At 40.7% G+C, this 27688-nt stretch overlaps 1 protein-coding gene across 6 annotated transcripts in view; it reads left to right on the top strand.

The window, feature by feature from the left end:
* Positions 1–27688, top strand: part of ehbp1 (EH domain binding protein 1) — a 174772-nt gene that overhangs the window by 108244 nt on the left and 38840 nt on the right. For 2 of the 6 annotated variants that reach the window (XM_084735307.1, XM_084735309.1), the window contains 6 exons: positions 8494–8644; positions 12331–12606; positions 15490–15644; positions 20708–20846; positions 22251–22351; positions 25564–25687. In XM_084735307.1, coding sequence (XP_084591433.1) covers positions 8494–8644; positions 12331–12606; positions 15490–15644; positions 20708–20846; positions 22251–22351; positions 25564–25687 — 946 coding nt within the window. The remainder of the gene's footprint in view (positions 1–8493; positions 8645–12330; positions 12607–15489; positions 15645–20707; positions 20847–22250; positions 22352–25563; positions 25688–27688) is intronic. The other 4 variants (XM_084735311.1, XM_084735312.1, XM_084735308.1 and 1 more) reach the window with 3 other exon arrangements.

Genomic DNA, 27688 nt, shown 5'->3' with positions numbered 1-27688 from the left:
TGTGTGTGTGTGTGTGTTGAATAGTCTCCATGCTCCGCTCTACCTGTTCTACCTGTCCTACTGTACAAGTGCCCTTGTTAAGCATACACACACAGACACACACACACGCTGCTGAGGACAAACTGATGCAAAACCACAGTTAAACAGAACCTCAGAGGTCAAACACACACATATTTATTTGCTCAAAAAATGTCAGCTTGATATTGCATACACACAGACACACACAAACCTTTGTTCTGTGAATTTGTGACACACTCAGTACATCAATATTTGGTTTATTCTTACAAATACAAACAGTATTCTCTGTAAAATACACACTATTTGAAATGTTTTGCACTGTGCCTTTTACGTGTGCACTCGTGCTGCTGCGGCACTGACAAAATATTATTTATATTTATTGTTTATTTTTATTGGGACAAATACATGGAATTGTCTGATGCCATGGTGAATATACCCAGGATATTAAAGAGGAAAACCCTTACATGGCATTTCCAAACACAACCGTTAAAAATACAATAAAACAACTTCATGAAAAGCACCTAATTACTTATGACTATATGACTTTTAAACTTAATATTTAACTCAACAACAGCAACATGATACCTCTGAAAAACACACATACAGTCCAACCATTCAGACACACATGCACAGTACACTCATGTGTACATGTATACACTGACACACAGGTTCACATCCTGTACTCCTACACCTTTTCTACGCTGACATCTGACACATCTCACAGATTTATATTTATGTACATATAACACACACACACACACACACACACACACACACACACACACACACACACACACACACACACACACACATACACACACACACATATACCCCTATCATGGGCACGCACCCGTCGAATCATAATTAGGCCGTGTCCTGGTTCTTTGATAGCCATGTACAGTGGCTCTTCTTTAATTCTTTATCAAATGCATTGATCGCTGTGAACCTCGCATGCTCATTGATCCGCGTACTCTGTCTGGAGCCAGCCGATAAGCAAGCTCTCTCTCTCTCTCTCTCTCTCCCTCTCTCTCTCGCTCTCTCTCCCTCTCTCCCTCTCCCTCTCTCTCTCTCTCTCTCTCGCTCGCTCTCTCTCTCTCTCCCTCCCTACCAAATTTGAGCAATAAGAGGTTTTGAGGCTTGTTCATCTCTCCCACCTTCCCATCATTTTTCTCTCCCAAGCTGACCTGGTGACACAACATGTTATTTTTAGAATGATATTCCAAATATGATCTTAAATAATTAATGTTGTTAAAGCTACTACAAGGAACTTTATTATTTTGTTGATTTTGAAGACCCCTATTGACAAAAGCAGTAAGGCAAGGCAAGTTTATTTGTATAGCACATTGTAACATCAAAAGTTAAAAAAAAATCAAAGTAAAAATCCTCCTGCTTCTTTTTAACTAACGTACTGCTCATTGTAACGCTGTCTTTTAAAATGTAAACACAGGTTTGTTTCATCTGATTTCATGGAGAATCCAACACAGTGGCAGCCATTAAGAATAACTAAGCAGAAATAGCCATTCGCTATTCTCGCAAATGGTCTCATTAACTTCATTCATGCATTATCTGTTACCGCTTATCCTTGAAGGGCTGTGGGAGGGCTGAAGCCTGTCCGAGCTTAGACTGGGCAAGAGGCGCGGTACACCCTGTACAGGTCGCCAGTTCATCATAGAGACAAACAAGTACTCACACTCCCATTCACTGTAGGCAATTTTGAGTCACCAATTAACCCAACCTGCATGTCTGTGGACTCTGGGAAGAAGCCAGAGTACCTGGAAAGAACCCACACAGACACAGGGAGACCATGCAAAGTCTCTACATAAAGGCCCTGCCTCAGCCACAAACTCTGCAGCAGAACTCAGAACTTTTTTCCTGTGAGGTGACTGTGCCAACCACTGTTCCACCGAGCAGCTCATTAACTTATGTAGGTCATATAGAGGCATTAGTAATACACTGAAACATAACCAGTTAAAAACTCTTAATAGTAACTTAATATATAACTCAATGTCTTGACTCCTTTAAGATGTAAGTAGTTGACGTTATGAGGCTAAGTAGTAGTAGCAACAAGTACTAAGAATTTCTTACTGCTGCTGTGACTCTCACATGTGATCCCAACCTCAACACCTAAGTAACTGACAGTCAATACAGGGTAATATAATGGAAATGCGGACAGCTACAACTTCAAATGTCTAAATATTGTGATTAGTCTCTGTGCTAACCGCTGTCGTAGCCAGGAAGCTATTATGAAATGTTTAGCACTTGAGTCACGTTTATATATTCACAGTATGTACTAGGTCTGTGTATTGGCAAGAATATGATAAGATGTGTATCACTGACAAGAGCTACAACAATTATTTGATTATTAATCTATTATTAAATTAATCACCAACTATTTTGATAATTGATTAATTGGTTTGAATATTTTTTTTTTAAGAAAAAAAGTCAAAATTGGCTGATTCAAGCTTCTGAAATGTGAATGTTTTTTGTTTTTTTTTTTGCTCTTCTAGGACACAAAAAGTCAATTGAGGAAAACACTGATCAGTATTTTTCACCATTTCCTTACATATCAAACAAACAACTATTAATCAATTAATTAACAAAATAATCGATCAATTAATCAACTATGAATATAATCATCGGTTGCGACCCTAATCACAGTACAGGGGTTACGATTCAATATGTTGCAATATATTGCAATACTAGGTGATATATTAACATTTTCAATCTTAATTTTAAGAAAAACGTCATAGTATAAAGAACTCTGATGTATCTGACTTTAAAAAGTTCAAATATGTATACACTGAGCACAGTGACAGCAGATAACACTGCTGTCTAGTGGTCAGGGGTTTAAACACAACACAAAATGAACCACTGCCACAAATCTTGGCATGTATCATGATATGTATATGATATGTATCATGATATCACATAAGTAATTTCGAGAATTGGTACAGTATCACAAAACAATCAAAAATCCTCATTCACGCTTTCCTGGTGAAGATTTCCAGAAGGTTGGGATACCATATGTTCTTGTATTACTTAATTGGTAATGTTAAAAATGTAATAAGTCAGTTTATTTATAGAGCACAATTACATAAAGCAGGTAGAGTAGCGGTTTACTGTTTGTTGTTGTGGCAGGATGATTTAAATGAAGGGTAACAGCAGTTTAACCACTGACTGAATTCTACCTGCATCTGCATCATGTCTGGATCATCATTCTGGCATTTAAAACAATGTTTTTGAGTGTGTGATTACACAGCTATGTGATTGGTTGTGTGTGTGTGTGTGTGTGTGTGTGTGTGTGTGTGTGTGTGTGTGTGTGTGTGTGCCTGGACAAGATAGAGACCTAAAGCACCTCTTGACTGTGAATTAGCCTGTCATGACAAATGTCTGGAACTGCATGACTGGCTGCCAGACTGGCTGGCTATCTGGGAGGTTGGCAAGCCCTTTTAGATAGTGATTGTGTGTGCATCCCTGTGCGTGTGTGTGTACGTGTGTTTGTGTGGCATCACTCTGTGCCCACGCCAGGTCTCTGTACATGACCAGTGGTCCGCGTCCTCCCTCCCTCTTTCTCCTTGCCCAGAAAAGAGCAACCAAGGCGACAACCTGCTCCCCCTGCTTAAAAAAGACCTTCCAGAGCGGAGAGGGGTCCTCACCCCGACGCCAAGCCCACAGAAGAGCCCTCTGTCTCAGCCTTGCACTCAACCGTTTAGCCTCTCTTCCCCTGGAGGTCCCCTGCAGTCAATGGAAGACACAGTACACGATTGTTCTTGCTGTCGCCATTTAAAAAAGAAAATTCTTCTCCTCCTGAGTGTCCTTTCTTGAAGCAGTGCTACCCACTGACACCAGCTGACATGTTTTCTCTCCTCCTTTTTTTTTTTCATCCTGGCTTTGATCGTTTGATGTAACGACGTGGATGGTTGGGTTTGTGCGTTCTGTTTTTTTTTCAAAATTGCGTCCCCTTGACTTTTGTGTCCACTGATTGTTAGTTTCCTGTGTTTTCAAATAACATGGCTGTATGTGTTTGTTTTCCCTGTTATGCATGATATCCACCCCTGCTTTGCAAGTTGGAAGTGGCGAGTAAGCAAATCATTTTCTTTAGCGTGATATCCACTAGATGGCATTTCATCACAACTTGTCTCACCTATGAATGAAAAAAGTTCTGGCATATGATGTTCCTACAGAACAGTGAGTTGTAACTGGGATGCCAGTGTTGGTGACAGACATCAAATTACAGTCGGTCAGACAGAGAGCGGGAATTTTACCCAAAATGATCTGTGGTAATAATGCCCTTGTGGGCGGTGTCCCTGCATTTTGTCAAACTGCTTTCATACATAATGTCTTTTTTTAGCTGTCCATCTTATGTAGTTGCAACCAAAACATTTGCTCTGCCTGAAGTTGACCTTCAGTTCCTTTAACTGAACCTGTGATTTCTCAGAGATACAAAGGACACGTGCATAGGACACTCCTCACATAAATATGTGATCCAAGATCATGTCGCACAGTCTCCTCTCCTCTCCTCTCCTCTCCTCTCCTCTCCTCTCCTCTCCTCTCCTCTCCTCCCAAACACATACTCATATTTTCTAATCAGTGGCTCTGTAGCTGTCCAAGCTAGGCGCTAGTCAGATGCATTTTTCTTTAGCATTAATCCTAGCCTCTGGATAGGCAAAGTCAATTTCCCATTTCCTGTCCCCAAAATGGCTGACAACAATAATGTAGTGGGATGTTTTGGACTGTGTTGGGGCCTGAGCTGAGTACATATATATACATATATATATATATATATATATATATATATATATATATATATATATATATATATATATATAATATACAGGTTGTATCCATATCTGTAAAGGCCAGATTGGATATCAGAACCAGTCCGTAGCCGGAAGGCCATTAGTGGCATTACTGGTTATCATATTACACTTACAAAAGCAGCCTGCATAGAAAACATAGCAAGAAAGAGGGAAATGAGGGTGGAAACCACACAGTAAGTATAAAGAAAGAAAGACAGAGTTCATTTTTATGCCACAACAAATTGCTACAATCCAGCAATAGTATTGCAGATAATTCATTTCATCACCCCTTTGAAACCTTCATAGAAAATGCAAAATGAGAAAAGGGTGCAATAGAAGAGACAGATTGACACCAGAGACCTCAACTCCCATTATTTTTTTTTGTTTAATACTGTCTCCCAAATCCACCTACTAACCAAAGATCATGCCTATGAGCTTCTTTAAAGAGGTATTTCAGGCAGTCTGTCCAAATATGGTTTTTGTTGCAAACTGCTTCCTGATTTCTGGCTCATCTCTCTCTCTCTCTCTCTCTCTCTCTCTCTCTCTCTCTCTCTCTCTCTCTCTCTCTCTCTCTCTCTCTCTCTCTCTCTCTCTCTCTCTCTCTCTCTCTCTCTCTCTCTCAACCATGCTGAAGAAACCCACTTTGTCCCACTTGTTTCTGTCATTAAAATACAGTTTTTATCCCCTTGATGTCTTTTACGAATAAGTAACTGTAATACAAGTAGTGTCTGTCTCATGGTGTTCCACAGGGGTCAGTTTTAGTTCCTCTGTTATTTTCTGTTTAGGTGGTATGCACATTTGTAACATTAATGTAAACACAAATTCAAATTTCACAGATAATAATTAGCTATATTGTTGTTTAAAACTTTGTAATCTTGTTATTGGATTTTAGCCAGGTTATTGGATGTTATGTTATGGATGTCAAAAATGTCCTGTCAGCATAATTAGTCAAACTTTGTAATCATTTTATTTGAACCCCATAATTTTGTCAACGACCCTAAAACTGAGATTTGGAGCTCTGTCTGCAATGTCAAGCACACTACAGGTAATCTAGTTTTGATGCTTGACCGTACCTTTGACTGTCAGTCATGTTTATGGAGTCTTGTTTTCAATATTCACAATACTCATGTATTGTTGTTTCCATGTTTTAGGATACCAACTCCCATTTTCTTTTAAATTTGAAATCATATTTCCCTGCTTTGTCAGCTGGAACTGTGCTGCATGAGACCTTGGAAAGTGCTGTTTTGTTTGACGCTCAATAATTTTCTACAAGCAAGTATCAACACCCGTTTCTTCCCTGGCTTTCCTCCTCACTCTCCCTCTCCCTTTTTTTCTCTGTCTCTCTCCCTCTTCAACTGTCTCTCTCCCTCTCTTTATCAGTCTCTCTCTAAGGTGTGTTCCCCTCTCCCTGTGGGCATCCCCTTGGGCTCTCTCTCTCTCTCTCTCACACACACACACACACACACACACACATATACACACAGAGTGCATTAGGGTTGCTGTCATTTACAATACAGCCCCATTGTCCCAACCTAACAATGGCTACAAACAAACAATTGACATGGAAATGGAGAGATGTAGCTCATTAGCGGGCGCTGCTTGTTTTGTTAATGGATAAATGGGCGGCTTCAATAGGCCAACCCTAAAACCCCTGCCTCAATATGGAGAAGCCTGATTAACAGGAAACCACAGGGAGGGAGAACAGTGACGGAGAAATGCAGCCTCACTCTCCCTTGGGTCATATGTGGTTGTGTACGTTTGGGAAGGGGGTGCAAGTTTTCAGTGTGTAGGTGTTGTGTGTGTTTGTGCTTAGGTTGAGTTGTGTAAGACGTGTTTGTGGGCGTGAGTGCAAGGTGGAGTTTGTGTCAAAAACAACAGAGGTTCAGAGGCATGCAAACACAGAGGCTTTAAGCATGCAGACAGGATTTAAAGCAGTATTTTTTAATTGTGGTCTCATCCAGAATTGACTTCTACAGTCACAAATTATTATTATTATTATTGAATTATTCTCCAGCTGCCACAGCTAAATTCTTAAAAATATCACAACCCAACAGCCTCAATGCTTTGTGAATTGCTACACTCTCCTATAACTTTGCCCCATGTGCATTTCAGGGCAGCTTTGAATTACTTTTGTTTCTTTTTGTTGCTTTAATCCTTTTTGCCTCTTATTTTCTGGAAATCACATTTAACAGTTTTCAGATTTCATTTTGCACTTTCTGTTCTGGACTTCTGTATATTTCAGCTTACCATATATACTTGCAGCCTGTGCACTGAGTGTGTGATTGTGTGTGCTTGGTTGGGTCGTCATCAGTTAAGTGTTTGTCAGTTGACATCATCAAGGTTTTCCTGTTTGCTCTGTAAGTGTGTGTATGTGTGTGTGGTGGCCTGTGCTATCAGTGGGATCAGATTGGATCGGCCTGAAAATGGCATTTCTGCCATTACTCTGATGGTGACGGCTCAATACTGTATGTCTAGTGCCAAGATGATGTGGGTGTGTGCTTGTGTGTGTGTGTGTGTGTGTGTGTGTGTGTGTGTGTGTGTGTCTGTCTATCTATACACTCCTGACTCCATAAGGCAATAAGATGTGTACAACCATTTCGATAACAAAACATCTTATTTTATATTTTGTAATCGTTGGTGTGTCTGTGAAGGTGTTCCTTAAAGGGAAAATTTGACACTTTTCATGTGAATGTCAGTGTTCATTGTATATGTGGTAAACTGAAGCAATAAATTCCTCAGTGCTGTTATATTGACTGAGAAAGCAGAGTTCTCCTGCAGCAAAATTTGTTCTTCCTACACCAGTGATGTTGCTGATGTTAAGGAAGAACTACAGGCTGTTTCTGCTTTGCTTTCTAGTCTTCATCTCTGGGTAGCCAGGGGGCTAGTTAGATGAGAATTTTTGTCACCCAGCACTATTATTTTGGCTAACAAAGTAATAGCTGTAGGCCAAGGTGATGACAAATGGCAACATGGACTCATACATCAGAAGCGTGCAATGCATCCTGGTACATGCATGATGTATAATCACTGAGGATTGTCATGAGCTCATCCTAATGATCGGTATCAGAGGGCAAGGTGGGCTTATTTTAATGGATCAGTATCAACTAAAATAAAAAAAAAAAATCTGATCCTTTCTATACTGAATGTAACTGTGTTTTGTCCACTTCAGCTTGCTAGTGTTGCAGTGTTGCTCTACACTTCAAAAACTTAAGAGTGAATAAATGAGAAAAGTTGGACAGGGGATTGACATCTGATTTGGCGAAATACATTGATTTGCTCAACGGCAACTCTGTTCTCCAGCAAACATTGTTTATGAGGTAAAAGAAGCGCTATTCTATAACACCACTGTATAACTGTGAGTGGACTAAAGGGTTCTGTAGTTCTAGCAACAGTGATATACAATTTCTCTTCAGTGGGTCACGTCACTTTCAGAAGCTGCATTCTCATAGTTAAATTTACATCAATATCATATCAATAAACTGAACTTTATAGTTTGAAACAGGACCTGCAGTATTTGTATTGGGATCAAACCTGTGTGCAGCTGCTGTAAACAAGCATCCCTGATTATTTAATACTTAATCTAAGATTAGAGATTTCATTTTATTTGCTCCGGCTCTCATAAAATCTGTCTGCACAAAAGTAACTGAAATTCTTTTGTTCATGATTGTGTGTGCAGGAGCGGGATGCAGAGCGGCGGAGACAGCTGAGAGAACGAGCCAGGCAGCTGATAGCTGAGGCACGATCCGGAGTCAAGATGTCTGACATGAGTCTGCTGGACGCGTCCAGCACTGAGAGAGGCAAGGGCGGCAAGGCTAGCCCAGCTGGAGGTCAGCACACACCTAAACACTCACACACACACAGAAGTCAGCAGCAGCACGCACGAACTCTGACACAGTGTTTTTATGAACACACTTTCAGTTTGATTAGAAGACCTTGCTTATAAATCTCAGTAATACTCATTAACTATAATACAAAATAAAAGTCACACGAGCATGCATTTGACATACACTCACTTTCTTCATCCACACATGCCATGACTCACACATTTCCATTATGCTCTCTAAAGGGGTTCTGCCTAATCCTCAGAGAAAAACAAAAATGCCATTTGACAGCAGCCACGGGTCTGAAATGCACCACCCTCATATTCAGAACAGCAATTTATCCTGCGACTCCTCCCTCGTCTTGTTCGCCCAGTAATTGTTAATCAACACACAACATAGTGCAGCCAAATTATGCTCAAAATACCAAACACTTCTAATAATGGCTTGCAGGGGTAGCAAATGCTGCCATGCGCCTTCCCCACTGCTTTCCATTTCCTTGAAATTGGGGTTATTATGATAATGACCATTATTAGGCCTCTCTAGTCATTTGTTTCAGATTCCTACATACTACACCCCACTTTTGCTTATACTATTTAGGTACATCGGATGCCCTGCATGCAAATGAAAGGTGAGAGCGTAGACAGGTGAGGATGAACAGTGCAAGGAGTTGAGAAGGCAGAATAAGCGTTGTAATGTTGAACAAAGAGGAGAATCGCAGAAGCTTCTTAATGTTTTAAAAAGTTCAAATGAAGGAAGGAATGACTTGGAGAATACATGGAGAGACTGAAATTTGGAACATGACCTCTTGCTGGTTGAGAGAGAAGAGACAGGAGGGATGAAAAGGATGAGATTTAAGCAACAATTATTTTCATAATCAACTAAAGCTATAATATGTTACATTTCTGTTTTAAACGTCTAAAAACCCAAGTCAAATGTTATATATTATGATGAGTTGTGTACTTATATTATCCCAAATATTTCTGACAATGGTCAAAAACAGAGAAATACCTACTTTATTCAAGGTAGGTGGGTTTTGTACTAGCTGCTAGTTACTACAACTTCCAGGAAAACACGGGATATGTCCGAGAGCGAGGAAAGAAGTCAGCGAATGTGACTAAATGTAAGATGAATAAAACTTTAATATCGCCTCGTCCATGAACATGATTTCTGCCCAAATTATGTCAGATATATTTGCATTAGCAATGGTGGTTGTTTAACAATGAAGACAGCAACTCCCATTGTTCCATGTTACCTCAAAATGTCATTAAACTATGTCTCTTGTAATTGTTTTAATGTGAAGGAGACCCCATGGTGGCAGGATGTAGATATTGTGCATTTAATTTTCTGGATTAATTGTTTCGTCTGTAAAAAAGTGAAAAATGCCTCCAAAGATACATATTTCTTTAGGTCCAAGGTGACCTTGGTTTGGTCAACCAACAGTCAAAAAAACTTAAATCTTTAATTTATTATGCCAAAACACAGAAATGCAGAACATTCTCACAATTCAGATGCTAGAACCAGAGTTTGTTTGGCATTTCTGTTTGAAAAATGACTGGAAAGCTTTAATTGATAATCAAAATAGTTGCCAATTATCTCTGTCAATCAACTAGTTGATTAATCAGTTAATCATTGCAGCTTTGGTGACAAGATTACATATAGCATGATGGAAAGAAGGACAAGTAGGTAGGTCAGAAGAAACAGTAGCCTGAGAGTGGTAGTCCCTTTTTAAGGGACAAGGGAAACAAATCGAAAACTAATAAACCCTAAACAACAAGGAGTGAGATCAGCGACTTGTTAGGTAAAACAATAGAAGAAAGACAGCGAGGCAGAGGGAGGGTAGCACTTGATTTATTTGCTCTTTCAGCTTTTCTGAATTGGACTAATTGTTGATCTCATTAAAAATGGAGTTGGAGGAAAGAACGGAACAAGAGAGGAGGAGGAGGAGGTGAGGAGAAGAGAGAAATGCTGTTGGCTGTGATACACAAGGCCTGCCGAGCAGAACGGCTAATCCTAGCCCCCACACTCTCTTTCTCTCTCTCTCTGCCTTTCTCCCTCTCTCCCCTCAACACCATTCACGGTCCTTTAATGCAGCTCGGGCTGCCCCCTCCAAGTGTCTGCCCGCAAAGAAACTTTCCAAACTCCATCACCATGGCCTCCCATTAATTAGGCCCCAGCCAGCCACGCAGGAACAGCGCTTGCGAGCACGCTCCGCATCGTAGCTAGCAAATTAGAAAAAAAAAAAAAAAACAGGAATTGCTGTTATTTTGATTCTCCCTCCTTCTCTCTTTGTTCTTAGTCTCTCTACCCACCAAGTAGTAAATAGCAGAGGAGGGAGCCTGCAATGTCAGACGCTGTTTACTGATTGTTTTGTTTTAATCCATGGTGGGTTATCCATGCAGCTAGAGCTGCTCAGGTCTCCATTTGAGTTTCTTCTTACATGTTTTGTTCTTTTGTTCCTAATGTGGAGACGCTGTTGTTTCTATTGAGCCCCTCAGGAGACTTAATGGAATATGTGCTTTCATGTTTCTGTGTTTTTTGTTGGCACTGCCTCTTTTATCTGAAACAAAAAAAAGGCAGGCAGCAGATCTTTGAATGAGGGGAATTAACCAGAGGTCTCAGTTTCACTTTTTGTGTCAGATATTTGGGCGCTGATGCACATTAACCCAAACAGACAGACACCAATCAATCACAGGCTCTCCTTGTCACTCAGGTCAAGTCTGCTGCCTTTTCATACCACACATTTGGTTGTGGATAGGGGCTGGGCAATATGATTTATGAATAATATCTCAATATTTTTAGGCTGTTCTGCAATATGTATCTTAGTATATGCATGCCAGAAATTATCAGGTGTGATGTTCTTGTAGAATATGATGCAACGCTGTAGATTAAAATATCCAACAATACATAAGGTGGGGGTGCGCAATATGAACAAGATCAAATGTGTTTCACAATGTGTTTGATCAAATACCTCAATAATAATGTCGTAGAATGTTGTATGGATGACTAATGGGGCTTTCCCAAAATATTAACGAGATTTTTGATAAATAATCATCAATAATGTGGATATAATAACTAGGTAAGAAAAGGCAAATAATATGTCAAACATAACAGTCTAGTAAGTAATGCTGCCTTTAAAACCAGGAAAATGTAATATCATGATAAAAGAATATCCAAACTCTAAGAGGATATCTGGTCTCTTCTCATGATATCGATATAATATTGACATATTGCCCAGCCCTAGTTCTAGATGATCAATTAGATGCACACACTTAAATACAACAATCTTGGACAGACACACCAAGTACTAAGTCCACTAGATGTAATGAGTGCACTAAATATCAGGGTGATGATCTTGTTGCAGACAGAGAGGGTGTCATCATCCCATCAAGTGCACTGGAATGCTTAAGGAGACAGAGAGGAGAGGACATGTTGTGGTGGATTATACGTTTTGAGACGTTTAAGATGAGTCGGGTCACTTGACATGCACTCTTATCACAGATTACTGTTAACACAAACTAACCAAGATTTGTTCTACACTCCTCCTTGTGTCTTCACTTTGGTCTTTTATTCCTTTAACACCTTTCCTTTCACTTCTCTTAAATTCAACCCTTTCCGACATCCTCACTTTATTGGTTCCTCTCCTTTCTCACTTCCTTTCATATCCTTCCCTCTGTCCCACTCCGTACCCACAGATATTTTGGACGGAGTGAGAGGTCATCGTGAGGATGATGCCGTTGATGGTGAAAGGGGTGAGGATAAGGAAGAGGGGAGGGCTGAGGAAGAGCAACTCCATTTTGGTGGTGGTGATGATGATGATGATGATGATACTGTTGCTGCTGCTGCTGCTGCCACATCTGCGTCTGCACTGGTTACTAACCCACTGCCACTGGAGGCCTTTCTTCCAACCACCTCCAGCACCCAGGAGCCCCTGGAGCTTACTAACTCTGGCTCTGAGCTAACTTCTCTGGGTAAAATCACTGGCTGAGGCTGTGCGGTGCTGCATGTCTTGTTAACCTTTTTCTGACTAACTCATTTACCTGCCTGAACCTTCTTTCATATATTTTGTGCATATTCAGTGGTCAGCTTTTAATCTTGCTGTCATACATACTCCAATCACTCGCTTATTCTCTCCCAGTCACTCACTCAGTTACTCAAGTGGGAAAATTCTAACACTTTACTCATGGTCTATTTTAATGACATATAAAATAAAATATCAAAGGGACAAACTGTAATCAAGCATTTACCAGATAAAAATAAGACAAACAAGAACCAGAAGGAATCCTGAAGATGTGTTCTGTTATGATACGTGATAATGATATATCAGTACCACTTACAGTACAATAAGACCACCCTTATGAATAAATGTCTTATATTTAGGTCGTTAGCTTTTACAACACATTAGATGAAAAGGGCAACGGTGACATGTTGTTCACCAAATAATGAGTCCACATTTATGTGTACTGTTAAACCTCAGGTCTCATTGCTTGCTTAGCTTACATTGTCTTCTTCATCAGCAGCATTAAAACCTGTCAGCTTAATCACATATAGTTTAGTAGCATTTAACTACCATTAACATTTGTTCATAGTCAAAAAGTTTCATTTGGCATATCAAATTACCAGATTCACAGAAAAAAATCTGCAGATTCTGTTTGGACTTGGCTATAAGTTGTTCATAACTGTTTAGCAATATTCAGAAAGTGTTTACAGCCTAATTAATAAGCCAATTATATCTCATATTATTATAAATGGTAATATCAAGGCTAGTCTCATTGTAAAGTGGTACTGATTTCTCATGTCTAAAAAGCACTAAATTGCCATTGTTTTGGGGAGTTTTCCCCCTTTTGTCTTGTGATATTCCACCTTACCTCCTCCACCCAGTGAGCACACTTTTTCAAAGCAGTGTAGTGTGAGCATTACTGCAGAACAGTCATGTAGTCTAAACTGCCCTGACTGAAATTTAAACAGGCTGGCAGTCTGATCTGAATTTTACTCACTCACTTATTCACTTTCTTACTGACATACACTCACACTTTGCCTTGTTTTGTCTTTCAGTCACTTACTTAAGTGCATGCTGTCTATCTTTCAGTGCATCATCATGAACCCTCTATTTACTTGCCCCTCTGCTCCTTGCATCCTTTTGGCTCCATATGCACTAGTGTTTGTCACAGAAGGAGCTAACTTGTTGGTGGTGTTTGTTTTTTTTTTCATTTTCTTTCATTAGCAACTTCTTTAAGTAGTAATTAATAAACTCTGAAAAGTGCTCCCCAGACAAAAATAAAATCATATCTTCAGGAAAGCATTTGCTCAAATCTTCAGAAGTAAACTAATTAATTTGTTTTGTATTTAATTTATTTTATTTGCTTCCTCAATTTCCTGCTGATGTGAGATAGGTGAGAGTACAGTGAGGTAATAGAAGAAACAAACATGAAAACCGTCAAATGCTTCCTCCCGCTTTGAAGTGCAGTATCTCTGCACTATTTGTTTTTTGTTTTTTTTTCTTGCCGTTCATGAGTTTGTCTTTTTTGTTCTTTGTTGGTGGTTATTTGTATGTAGTCCTGAGGAAAAAAGGATGGTGATGATTGTAACACTGAAGTAGCTGATACCACGCTTCAGTCTGTAAATGTTTTCCCTCTAAATATTCCGTTTTTGTCATCACTTTCCTGTAGCTCAGGTCATTTATCCACCTCCTCCACTTTGTAGATGGTGCATTTGTCTTTCAGTGTGTAGTACTGTATGTGAGTCTGTTCATGTTTCTCTGTATGTCCTTGTGTGTGTATTTGTGACAAAGTTATAGAGAGCGTGTCTATGTTTGGCATCTGTATGCATGCATCATGGGATGTGTGTGTGTGTGTGTGCGTGTGTGTGTGTCACAGAGGGAGGTGACACATGAAACGGTTGCCCTCCTGTTCTTTCATCTTCTTCAGTGCAGTGGTCTGTCCTGGCAGGGGAGCTGTGGTTACCAGTCCCTGGAAAATAAAGCTGTACACAGCCACTGGAAAGCAGGAAGAGAAAAACTGAAGGAGCAGGGAGGGAAGGAGGACAGGGAGGAAGGGACAAGAAGGAAGAAAAGACTAGAACCAACCAATTAGGGATGCATGGAGGAAAAGGAAGGGAAGGGGTTAAGTTTGACAGATGGGATAAGAGGCAGGAGTTCTTGCATGATAGTTTCAGAATTAATGAATGTGAAAGGAGCTAAAAACAGTCAAGGTTTTAATAATAATTATGTATGTATATATATATATATATATATATATATGCATAGTAGCTGAAATAGTTTTCCAATAGTTACATTATACTACTGCTGCAAATAATTTGTTTCACCCAATTTTTATCAGTGGGGATTGACTAAATATTAAAAACTCTTGAAAATTAACACTTGAGCCATTCTTTCTTTCTCTCCATCTTGTCCTGTGGTTACCATGACGATAGTCCCAGCAATATACACTCAGTACCTCGGCAGCTCTCTGCAGTACAAACAGGACTTAAGGCTGCCGAGTCTGTCCAGATCTCTATCTCTCGCACATCATATATATAAGTATACTGTGTATCTCTTCCCACTCATGTGTTTGTGTATATATGTTCCTTATCAATGGCTTTGCCCGAGTATGTGTGTACAGGAATGTAAACTAAGTTGTCTCCCCTTTCTCACTTTTTTAACTTGCTAAGAGTCAGTCTCTGTGTGTTTTTGTGTGTTACATGTGACATTCTGTGCTTTTGTTCAGTTCAAATGTCTGTAGTTTTCTCTGTAGTTTGGTTTTAGTCTTTTATGTTTTGTTGTTTCGTTATATTTTTTATGTACACATACTGTAAACTCTTTGTACTGATTATCCTCTTGTTCTCTCTCTCTCTAGGTACAAACAGTAAGCATGTGGATCTAAAGCTGAAGAAGCTGGTGGACGTCAGCCCACGAAGAGTCACCTCCCCTTCATCCCCATCCTCCACCTCTTCCTCATCCTCGCCCACTGCCTCCTCCACCTCCCCACTCAGCCCTGCAGAAGGACTGGAGGTACGCACATGCTCACCTCAAAACACCCACTGGGTATCTTTATTTTTTATTTTTTCTCTCTACCTCTCTTTCCTTTTATCTCTGTCTTTCTCTCGCTGCCTTTTTTTGCCCCCCCCCCCCTTCTCTCCACATCATCAAAGGGTCATCCAATCAATCAGGTCCGATTGACCCTGGTTGTCAGCCGGCTGACCCTGTGTACGCATCAGTCAGTCGGACCACTTCATGTAAGACCGTACTTTATCCCTCTCGTGTCCATATGAGTCTTTCTAAAGCCATGAGACACGCTGGCATCATAATGCTCAACATAACATGTTGCTGTCCCCCTCTATTGACTATGACCTTTTCAAACAGCTGTTGTGTGTGTCTGTATCAGTGGGGAAGGGGGGGTTGTAGCTGCTGCATGTGTCTATATCTTGTGATGTGAATATTGAGTCAACAGCAAGTAGTTGGCCAGTCTTAACATCTGTTTAATTGATTTTGAATGTCAAGTGGAATAAGGTGAGTGTATGCGTGCGTGTGTGTGTGCGTGCGCGTGTGGCTGTCCATACAAGTGAAACCCTTCGTGCTTATGGCGACGCAGGATGTCTTTGATCATCAATTCACATAAACACCCTCTTGTGTTCAAAGCTTAAAAGGCTTAGTGCTTTATGGCCAAAGGAGTGTGTATGTGTGTGTATGTGTGTGTGTTACCACTTGACCCTCCCAGACGCAGACGCACCATTTGGTTGACACCTAACCCTGTCCAAAAAACCTTACCTAAAAGTGTCTTGTTCTGACTGATATTTGACTTTTGATTGAAGTTCAAACTTCTCTTGAGTCAGTGATCAGCATCTGACATGGCACCTGCATCGCCATCACAGTGTGAATGTGTGTTGGTACATCTTGGCAAACATGAGGTATTACATGCTCTCAAGATAAAGGCCCTTGATAAGCTAATTGCCCAGATAATAGTATTATATATTTTTAAACACTACCCGACCATCTCATCAGAATGTAATATAATTTAAACAATTCTGTTACTGGGGAATTTGTTTGTGTTTCTGTTTAGAATAATGTCACAATATTATGTAGCTAATGAGCAATAGTCTCATCTACTGAAGTAATTATCACTGTCTTGTTTTGAATATTTATGTTTTGCACAGGAGCTAAAAATCGTAACTTATTAGCAGTTGCATTTTAGGATTGAAGGTGCAACTGGTATGAAGTTTATGTCGTATCATGAAATAGTCATAATATATTTATAAGTTGGTTAATTGGGTTGTTTCACAATGCCAAAAATCTTTTACAGTTTACAGTGTGTTGAGACAGCTGTTAAACTATAACTTGTCAGGCCCTTTCCACCAACATGGCCCCGTTCCAGTTCAAGCATCTAATTTTAAAGTGTTTTGAGCATTTCCACCAAAAATAAATAGGTGTGCAACCCGGAAAGTTGGTTCCTGGCAGGCTTTCCTTGCGAACTAAAGTGCGTGTGTCATATTCTACAGGTTGTTGTCCTTTGTGTAACGCCCTCCTTGATTACAGTGGTTCCACTCAAAACAGGTGGAAATGCAAGCTAGATAACACCAAGGTTCCAAGGATTTTGAAAGAAACTGGTCCAAGAACCAGACAATATTTGGTTGATAAAGGCCCTGTGTAGCTTTCTTGAAAATGCAGATAACAGCCAAAGGTAGAAGAGCTAGTAGGGGGAAAGACTGTTTGCTGTCACAGTAGCCTACACTACACAGGTCTTCTATATCAGTCTATTTCATTTTAAGTAAATCTCTTGCAATCACATCCATGAAAGGACTACTTACTCATTTTGTAATGCAATTGTTATATGCAATATTTGTCTTATTCTTTTTTGTCAACTCAAATGTTTTGTTGTCACTAATGAGATATAAATGTGACGCTGCACAAAACTGATAGGTGCAACACAAGACTTATAATTAATTGTCATTAATGTGTGTGATTGTGTATGTGTAGTTGTATGAGTTTACTTCTTCTTTCCTTTCAAAAAAGAGGATAAACTGTCTTGTCCCAAGAGAATTGGGCCTCCCAAAAGTCCTTCAGGCGGGTGGAACGACCTGCAGGAACATCACACGCACACACATACACACACTTTCTCTCTCTCATTAGTGATTGTGTATATGCGCAGCCTTGGTAGCGCATGATAAGGGCATGCGACGCTCAGCAGACTGCAACGTTAGTCACGCAGCCCCCTGCATGCACATTCACAGGCTCGCACACACCAAAAGCACTGACTCACCACCGCCACAGTGATGATAGCAGCGATAAGAGATAAAGAGAGAGAGTGAAAGAAAGAGAGAAAAAAGGGAGGGAGGGCAGGAGGGAGGGAGGATGGGGGCACCCCAATATCTGCTTGTCCCAGAGTGTAAAAGAGAGACAGAGCAGTTGCGGAGTGGGCAGGTGTTCTGTGTGTGTGATTGAGAAAGACATTGTAGTTTTTAAGAAGGCACTGAAGGCCAGTAGAGGTGTTGTCTTTGGTCATTATCATATTGGTGTGAGGTCTTCATACAGGTCTGGTTGTGATGTGGTTGCAGTTTAACTTTCAAGCGGTGGTGTTTAACCTCCAGTGAACATGTCAGATTCACAACAGTTAAACAATAAGTGATAATTGGGTAGACAGCCTCAGTGTCCTAATCAGTCTCCCCAGGGATTTACTCTTTTGCTAAATCAACAGTTCCCTGTAGATATTGCAGGGGCTTGCAGTTTTTACCAGTCAACACACGAAAATGTTAATAAAAAAAATCTCTGGAAAATATGACAAGGACAGCAACGTTAATCCAATAAATCCTTTGACGTCCAATTATCGGTGATTGTTATATTTTTCCTGCAAACAAACATATGAAATATTCATGAAATCAGTCACTTGATGGACTCCTGTCCATAGCAACCTATGGTACCGTGACTACTCTGTTGAGTTGGTGGCTGAAATAATGAACAAATTAATCACTAGAACCACTTTCACACATGCACTGCAAATCTGTAGTTATCCAGACCCTGCCCTGAGGAAATGTATGTGTGAACACAAATGTCCGCATTTTCTGGCCCAGGCTGATCCCTGTCAGCTCCCTAGTCCTAAGTCCGGGTGAGCAACATGTGTGAACAGAGCGGCTCAGTGTCCAGAGCGAGTGGGCATGTTGATGCTTGCTTGTGTTGTTTTGTTTTCATACAGACTGTCTGTCAATCATTAGCAGCCTACTCAAGTCTGATATTTTTTTGAGCTCATGTTTGAATGCCTTTTTTTTTGTCACTTATGATTTGAAAACACCAGATTACAATCAGAGAAAGTGAAAGTGTGTGTCCTGCAAATTGCAGTGCATCATAACTGTCTCTCCCTCAAGCAGGCAGAGTTGAATCTGTGTCTTGAACTCTTCTCCTCTTCCATCAGTTTGTTAATTTTGTTACTTGGTTTGTATTGATATATGCACCAAACCAGTCTCAGGCAGCCAGCATCATTACATGATATTTGTATTTTCATATTTGTTACAAAATGTTACCTTGAACTGCTAAAATAAAGTTGCAGCCTCATTGTTAATGAAAGCAAACATTAATTTGGTGCAGAAGAACACATTTTGTGATTGTTACTTTTCATCTCATGGAGGGATTCACTTTAGTTTTATTTAGGAAGTAATTAAAAACCATCAGATGCATGTAAGAGAATAGTAAGAGAATGACTTTTTTTTCAGCAATCAACCCTTAATGTTTACATGCACATACACACAAACAGTGGCGCTTTCACGCATCCAAGCTCTGTTCTTATGTTTTAAAATATTTAATTGGGCATTTTGTATACAGCACTTCATAAATAAATTTGCCTCAATTTGACTTGACATAAGGTTTGAAGAGGCTGTGAGAAGCTGACAGACTAATAGACAAAACAAAGTAAGAATAGACTAATTGCTGACATTGTTTTTGAAAGTCAATAATCTGAAGCTAAACTAACAACTCCCCATCTACACTTCCCCGCCCACACTGTCTCTATTAGCTTTCCTCGCTCTACACACCCTGCTTGACTATCTCCCTCCGTCTCAAGCAGTGGAACATGTTTGCCCTAATTGTCGACTTTATTACACGTTTCGCCATCTTATTAACGTTGCCACAACGTCAATCTTAGCCCGAGTCGGTTTCTTTTCCACTCGGCTTGGCATATTTGGAGGCCTGGTAATAAAGCATTTCTGCATGCCGTTTTTGATAGTGGGAGAAGCGAGCGTGTAGCTTTTTAACACATGTTCACTTTGAAAACAATAGCGTTTTTTTGCATTTTGCATAATCTGAATATATTTTCTGGCTCGGGGTTTTGTTGAAAGTCAAGTTAATTGCCTCCTTTTTGTCTCTCTCATGAGTGAGGAACAGAAATGAGTGTGTGTATGCGTGTGTGTATGTACTAGAGTGTGTGTGTGTTAGAGTGTGTGTGTATGTGTGGTGTTCACGCAAACCACAGTGTAGCTAACACATCAACCTCTACCAGATTGATCTCATGGCCTGTCAGTAGGTGTGTTTGGGTGCATGTGTTTATAGGTGCACTAATGGTGTGTGTGTGTGTGTGTGTGTGTGTGTGTGTGTGTGTGTGTGTGTGTGTGTGTGTGTGTTTGATCACAATAATCACAGAACAGCTGTGAAATACTGAAGTGGCTGCCTAATAAAAGCCTGAGAGCAGATCTAAGTGGCTGGTCGAGGCTGACAGAATCATAGAAGAGATGTGGGGAAACAGCAGCCTGATCACAGACATTGTTTTTTAAAGTCAGTAATTCTAAGTTTAATCAGCTCCATTTGTTTGTGGGAGTTCACCAGTAGTTTTGTCAACAGCCACTGTTTGGAGATCTGAAGCACTGGAATGTCATGGCTTTACATACATGTGGTCAGTTTGAACCTTTTTGGACGCCTATCCCTCTTATGTTTTCCAAGGTATTACAGCAACACCAGAAATACTGCAGTCTCAACTTCTTGATCAATATAATAACAAGTAACCATTAGCACCCTCTTATATTCCTGCAACAAATTTAGCATCAACAGTAAGCAGAACTTGTCCAAACTGAACACACATGTTCTCTGTTTGACAGAATAATGCTGAGGAGCTGCGAGCAGAGCGGCTGCGCAGAGCAACAGAGAGGTTACGCAGTCCAGTGGTCTTCAACAAGGATTCTGCGGTCAGGAAAACACAGCTGAAGTCCTTCAGTCAGTATGTGGAGACCAGACCAGGTGGGTGACAATGCAACACCAACTCACAAAAAACACAATGCATTAGACTTGTCACAATATCAGAATTTTAAACTTTGATACAACACTAGTATAAAAATAAAGATATTTGTGGCCAGGTAGCTCAGTTGGTAGAGCGTACGCCCCATAAATTTAGGCTGTGAGTCCTTTGCAGTAGGTGTGGGTTCGACTCCTGCCTGTGGCCCTTTGCCCCTCTCTCTCCACCTTATCTGTCCTCACTACAGCTGTCCTATAAATTAAAGGCATAAAACCTTCAAAAAGAGAACACCTTTAGTACCACAAAAAAGAAAAAGTCCAAGGCACACAAATAATTTTCTTTTTTAAAAAAAGAACAACCTGCACAATATGCTGGTACAGAAAAAGTACCGGAAAAGTGACAGAACACCGTCTGGTTTTGCAGAATTCCATACAGGACAATAAAGACTGAACTGAACCGAGGTCTTGAATGAGCATTTAGATTATTGGTACTTTCAATACTATAATTAATGGATTTTGTAACATGTGGTGTTGAAAAAGTATCTACAGTTTTGTCAACAATGCACACACTATTAACACAGGGAGGTATGTTTGTGCACAGAAACATCTGACTCGCATACATGCAGTTCACACCTGAGAGCAGGTAATTGATGGGTTGTGCACAGACTTTTTTAGGGGAAGTGACTCAATTCTGAAAAATGTCATAATGATTCAGCTGCTCACTGTCTGCTGTTTGAAACCAGCTTTGTGGAGAGGGTCTTCGTTTACTTTCTCTATGACTCTGATTCTTCCAAGATATCAAGCGCCACATAAAAAATACTGAAGATAGAAGATAGAAAGTAGAACATGTCATGCCATGTCAGTTTCTGTTTGAAAACACACCAGGTCATCAAATACCAACTTTTTGGGGGGGTTGATTGTTGAGTCTCATTCCCAGGCTTTCAGAACACAGCAAAGTTATGAGAAAATAAGAAAATACAGATAAAGAACAGGTCTCTGCAGATACAGACCCCATCACACAACTCTAATGGGTCATAAGTGATGATTGCATTTATGAGTCTATTCACTGTTTTTTGGGGAAAAGGTTTCATAGTATGACTAATACCTATTTCAAGCCAAACATACAAACCATCCATACCAGCAGGAGAAACCACCAATAAATAAGAAACCACCTTCTACACAAAAAAAGTGGTAAAGGTTTTGTGGAAATTCCCCAGATCAGTCACTAAAAGAAGTGAAAGTGAAGTGATACGAAATATGACTTCGAGATGACAGCAGTTAAACTAGTAATAAGTCTTGTGATGGAATTGGTCTCGATGGGCACTTAGGCCTCACCAAGTCCACTAACCATCTGAAACATTTCTTTCTTTTGTCCCCTTTCACACTCCTTCCTGTCCTTCGTCCCATCAGAGGTGAAGAGACAGAAATCTGTTCCTGAGGATCTGAGGAAGGCTGAGGAGGACAGAGGTTCACCGACAGAGCTCGATATTCGCAGACCATTTGAAGAGGAGGTTTGCCCTTTTCTTTCTCCTAAATCACTAGTTCCCAGCCTTGGGATCCCAACCCAAGCTTCATGGGGGGGTTGTAAGGCCTCCTTGGTTTTAAGGGGTGTTAGAAAACTTAAAACAAAACAGTAGGCCTATATCTCAGCATTTAATTTATATCTGTAAAGAAAAAAACTCTGCAAGGTGAAATAGGGGAGTAATGGATTGGGGGTGAGGTAGGAGGTTGTGTCCCTTAATCACTCCCATGTGGCTTTTTCCGTATTTCCTATTAGTCAGCTTTCTTCCTGTCTCTCTTGCTTGTGTTAGATAAATTTATCACTGCACTATTCTCTCTGCTGTCTCTATGCCTAAATTTCCCTCCTCCTCTTCACCTTGTCCATCTCTCACTCACACACACTTCCCCTCTCTCTACTGTCCTCTCTTCTACACAGAGACATCCAAGTATTGATCTAACAGACTGCCATTTTAATTATAACAATGCTAGATATCAGCTGCTCTGCCATTTAGAGGTGTGTGTGTGTGTGTGTCTGCAAGGAAGTTGTGTGCCTACGTGTCCTTCATACACACTCACATTCTCTTCTCAGACTGTGTTTGAACTTTTGCATACAAAGAGTGTGTCTAGAAGAATGTTTTTATTTCACTAAGTGTGTATGTGAGTGTGTGTGCCATTGGAGACCACGGGGTGAATCTCTCTTCCCAAGCAGCCCTCTCCTACCCTCGACCCTACACCCTCCACCCCAGTCCCATGCGTGTGCACACACACACATGCACACACCCTCCTCCTCCCAGCGCCTGGGCCCCAGGGTTAATGGGTGTTCAACCTTTCCATTATCCCGATCAGCCAAGAATTACCTGCTGAATGATGTTTGCATTAATATAATATATATGGTAATTTCCCTCCTCTTAATTACGGCTGGGCCGAGCGCGGCAAGGGGAGTGGGCTGATCATGTGTAAAATTGATTTGCCAAGGAAAAATATGGTGATAGAGCGAGAGCGCGCAAGGGGGAGGAGGGAGGGGAGAAGAGTGGCTGCTGGGAATCAACGCACACACACACTTGCACAAATCACACGTGCACATAGGCACACACTGAAATGCTGGAAAGAGTACAGGGGAAAAAGTGCTGGCCTGGGTGGAATGAAAAAAAAAAACTTTCTCTCTCTCTCTCTCCTGCTCACTAGTTTTCCTTCCCATTAAGAAAAACGAAGTGCATCAGCAATAAAATGGAGATATTTTTTCGGATGCATCCTCAGTAGTGAATTTGAATAAACATTTCTCCTCAGTCAGAGGAGTTTCTCTGGAGAATAGCAAGCAGTCAGGAGACAGAGGTGAAGAGGGGTCAGAAATACAGTGTGTATTAAGTGCATATATTTATAGAGTGATGGGTGTGTATGTGTGTCTAAGTACGTATAGTTATGGGGTGGCTGGTGTTTGTGCGTATCAGAAGTTGGAAGAAACACTAATCTGAAATGGCGGTGTGGGTAAGGAGAGCTAAATGTAAGAGACCATGGAGACATTTTATATCTGCAGTTGGATGAAGACTGCACTGCAAAAATAAGTACTTAAGACTGAACACAAATTTTAACAACTTGATACATGATTGATGTGACTTTTTGAAGTCCTCTGAAGCTGATGTCTCTCTAAATCTACAGGTAACCATTCAAAAAATATCATGTGAATCAGACATAGAAGCTGTAAATATATGATTTGAGTTTATTTGAAGTACATGATTTCTAATTTTAAAGCTGACAGTTTAAGATGAAAGGCCAAAGCTCAATGAGTGATGACTGTTGGGTGGAGTCATCGTGAATATTAGGTTTAATTGTGGATTGTGTATCAGTTGTCAACATTATGAGATAAAACTGGACTAGAGGTGTGCACGATTAGTTATGTAGTAGATAAAACATTTCTACACTTGCTAGTCAGATCCAGAAATACTTGTCAGTTAAACTAATTAGTAATGTTTGAATGAACAACACCAGTTAAGTGTCTGGTGAGGCAAAGATGACAACCAGTGTGATCTGACAGTATTATAATTTAGAAAATGGAATGTGTCAGAATAAATGATATAAAACCACTTGACTGGTGCAATGCGTAACCACATTCAGCACAGGCATGTGGACATCAACCTGCAAGGAGAGCAAGCTGCTGGTGAAGCCTTTCTAGTGTTAGCTGCACTTGGCAAACCAATATGACACTTATAGCCCTCGGGTGTTTACTTTCAGAATAGTCAGCTAGTCTCAAATTTCATTTGTGTGTCATCAGCAGGGAATTAATCTTTAGGAACATCTCTGAACTAGACAATACGCTTAAGCTTAAAGTGCTGTTAGTGATGTGAATGATTCTGGGTGATGTGAGGTGTTTCTTACCTTGATGATGTGTTGGATTGAGTCTATGCCTATGACCACTTAACGTGCATGGCTCCTGTTTCTTCCCTTTACTTATCATATTTTACCAACAAGAGGGTAAAATGAACAGACACGACTAATTCGGAAACAGGCATTCATATCTGTAAATAGAAAGCAGTACAATTTAAGGAGACTGATGTAGCCCATTTTATTTTTCTTCTAGATGTAAATATTTCTAGGTTTTACTGTAACTCTAGGTTTACTTTAAAATCCCTAATGATATGGGTCATCATGTGGCCAATGACAATATGAAAAAAATCCTTAAATTGTTTGATTGTCAGGCCTGAATAAATATTTCAATATGTCTGTCTTCATTCACAGTAGTCTTATTACATTTTTAAAGCTTTTCTGCTCTTTTCACTGTAAACTGGTTCTGAAGATGTAAGAAAGGAATTCAGAAATGTCAAACAAAGCTCAGATGAACAAGAAGCAGCAACAGTTAGTCAGTAGCTGTGTTCATTATCTCTTATTGTGAAAGTAAACTCTTCTGTGTTGAAATTCTTTTGTTTTCTATTTGAAAGATTTGTGGACACACTGCACATCTATTCATACATTTTCACTCTCCTCCTCCCTCTGCTCTTTATCTTCTTTTTTCACTCTTTTTTCTTTTTTATATCCCTATTACCTTTTTGCTTCAATCATCTCTGTATTTCTCTATTCTCCCTCATTCTGTCTCATCCCTCTATCCTTTTTTCTCCATCTCTGTTTAATGCTATATCGCACTACTCTTCCTTTTCTCTCATAACCATTCTCTCTCTCTCTTTCTCTCTCTCTCTCTCTCCCTCTCTCTCTCTCTCTCTCTGGTTGACAGAAGGCGTTCAAAGACACCAGTCAGTATGTGGTTGGGGAGCTGTCTGCACTGGAGAGCGAGCAGAGGCACATAGACGCCCGAGCAGCTCGCGTGGAGAAGAGGCTGCGCTATCTCATGGACACAGGTACCCCAAGCCCAATTACACTGGAAAAACTGTTTTGGCAAATTGAGCGTACGCACGCACATACACACGCATGTGCACTCAGGGAGTTTGTGTGTGTGTTTGTGTGTGTGTGTGTGTTTATGTGTGCGTTTGTGTGAGAGAGAATCTTTGAAGCCCCCCCCCCCTCCTCCTCCTCTCCCTCACTCTCGGTTGAATGTTGCACGACGGAGCGCTGGGTGGATATGAAAGGAGGGGATGGGGGGGTGAGGGAGGAGGAGGAGGTGGAGAAGGGAGGGAAAGGGTGGGTGGGGAGGGAGAGAGAGGAGGAGTGTGTCTCGGGGATGGGAGAAGAAGGGAGACCTCTCTGGGCTGGGGTGATAAGGGAGCCCTTCATGGGGGAAACGATAACTGGGTGCGATAGCGGAGCCCCAGCCGAAGTCTCCGCTGCAGCCGTTTGCCAGCCGCGGCCCCAGCCAGCCAGCCTCCACACTATTGAACAGTGCGCTCAGCCATGCACGGATACACACATACACACACATACACCCTCCTTCCCCTAGTCATATCTGGCCTTCATTGATATGCTGTATAAGGAAAGACGGGGGTGAGTTAAAGGGAGGAGAGAGGGAGAGGCAAAGAAATGTAAAAAAAAAAATAAAAAATAAGACACGAGGCAACACAACATGAGCACTGACACAGTTCACAAATCCACGACAGACACACACAAATGCTTACACACAAAGTGCAATCTGGTTTGGCGTATGGAGCCAGATTCGGAAGGTTTTTATTTAAGATTTGGCCGGGGGTAAAGCCTTGTTAAGACATGAGACAGTGTGCCGAGCCAAAAGAGGGGCCTTGGCTCCGTTAAGTCCCTAACTGAAATTGGAGAATAGCATCCCATTTGTGATACTAAACCATCCCTTTCCTCACCCAAGAATGCTGTTGGAGAAAAAAAAAATCATGGTTGCAGGAAGTGTAAAATTTTTATGTTTGCAAATGTTCTGAAAGTGTTGCTCCAGTATTTGCTGTAGTAATTTAGTAGCAGCTCTCATGCTCTTTCTGATATATCAGTGCCCACCTTGGTGGATTTAACCCCCAGAATCCTAAAAAAGCAACACAGGAAGGATAGAAGAGGAGGTTTTTAGAAAAGGAAACTGGGGCGGTGGGATTTACGCTCACCTTCCCCATCCCATTTGGGTCTTGATATCGAGACTATCTCCTCTCTGTTTGTTGTGTTCGCTTTCCTCCTTTTCGCCTCCCTCCCTGCCTCTGTGCCCTCTTCCCCTGTCGGAGCGCATGCCATTGTGTCAATCTGAAGGGCTGTTTTTCCTTCTTCTTCTTCACCCACTGATAAACCAGCCGCTAGCCAGCAAGACGCCAGGTTATTTACTTCCAAACACCTTCAGCCATAAAGATTTCTCTTTATATAGTTATATAAATATATATACCTGCGGTCCCCTCCTGAAAAATGTGATTCACTAGAAAAGGAAGAGGGTGACAACAGGGAAGGCGAGGACAAAATAATAAAAGGATATCACAAAGAGAAATTCACCTTGGTTGCTTTTCACCCCCTTATAACATCAGTGGGGAATGAAATTGAGAAAATGTGGTTTCCACACATCAACACACTGACTACTGGGTGTAGTGCAATATATACAGGTGATATGGTCTGTATTATATAATATGAAACTACAGTTTTCAAGTGCCACATTTAATCAGTACTGATTGTAGTTTTGTAGGCCATGCTTAACTGTGAGGCATCAGTCATTATTTAGGGCTCAGTACAGAATAAAAACATGTACCCTCACATTGATACAGATGCAGCAGGTTGCAGCAGGGGAAGAAGTTGCTACCTGATGTTGAGCACCTTTCTGAGTTCCTGAAAGTGCATTTCCGTTTCCATATCTCATTTTGCAGCATTTATCCCAGAGACTCATCCAATAGGTTATGGATTGTGCCTTTAGGCCGAGGTCTGGAGGCATCAGAGTGAGATGCGCCAGTGACAGGTGGTAACTAAAGTAACCT

The sequence above is a fragment of the Lutjanus erythropterus genome, chromosome 14, assembly GCF_056507025.1.
Source record: "Lutjanus erythropterus isolate fLutEry1 chromosome 14, fLutEry1.hap2, whole genome shotgun sequence".
Classification (NCBI taxonomy): domain Eukaryota; kingdom Metazoa; phylum Chordata; class Actinopteri; order Lutjaniformes; family Lutjanidae; genus Lutjanus; species Lutjanus erythropterus.
Note: the sequence above shows the minus strand (reverse complement) of the source record. Positions and strands in the feature narration are given on the sequence as shown.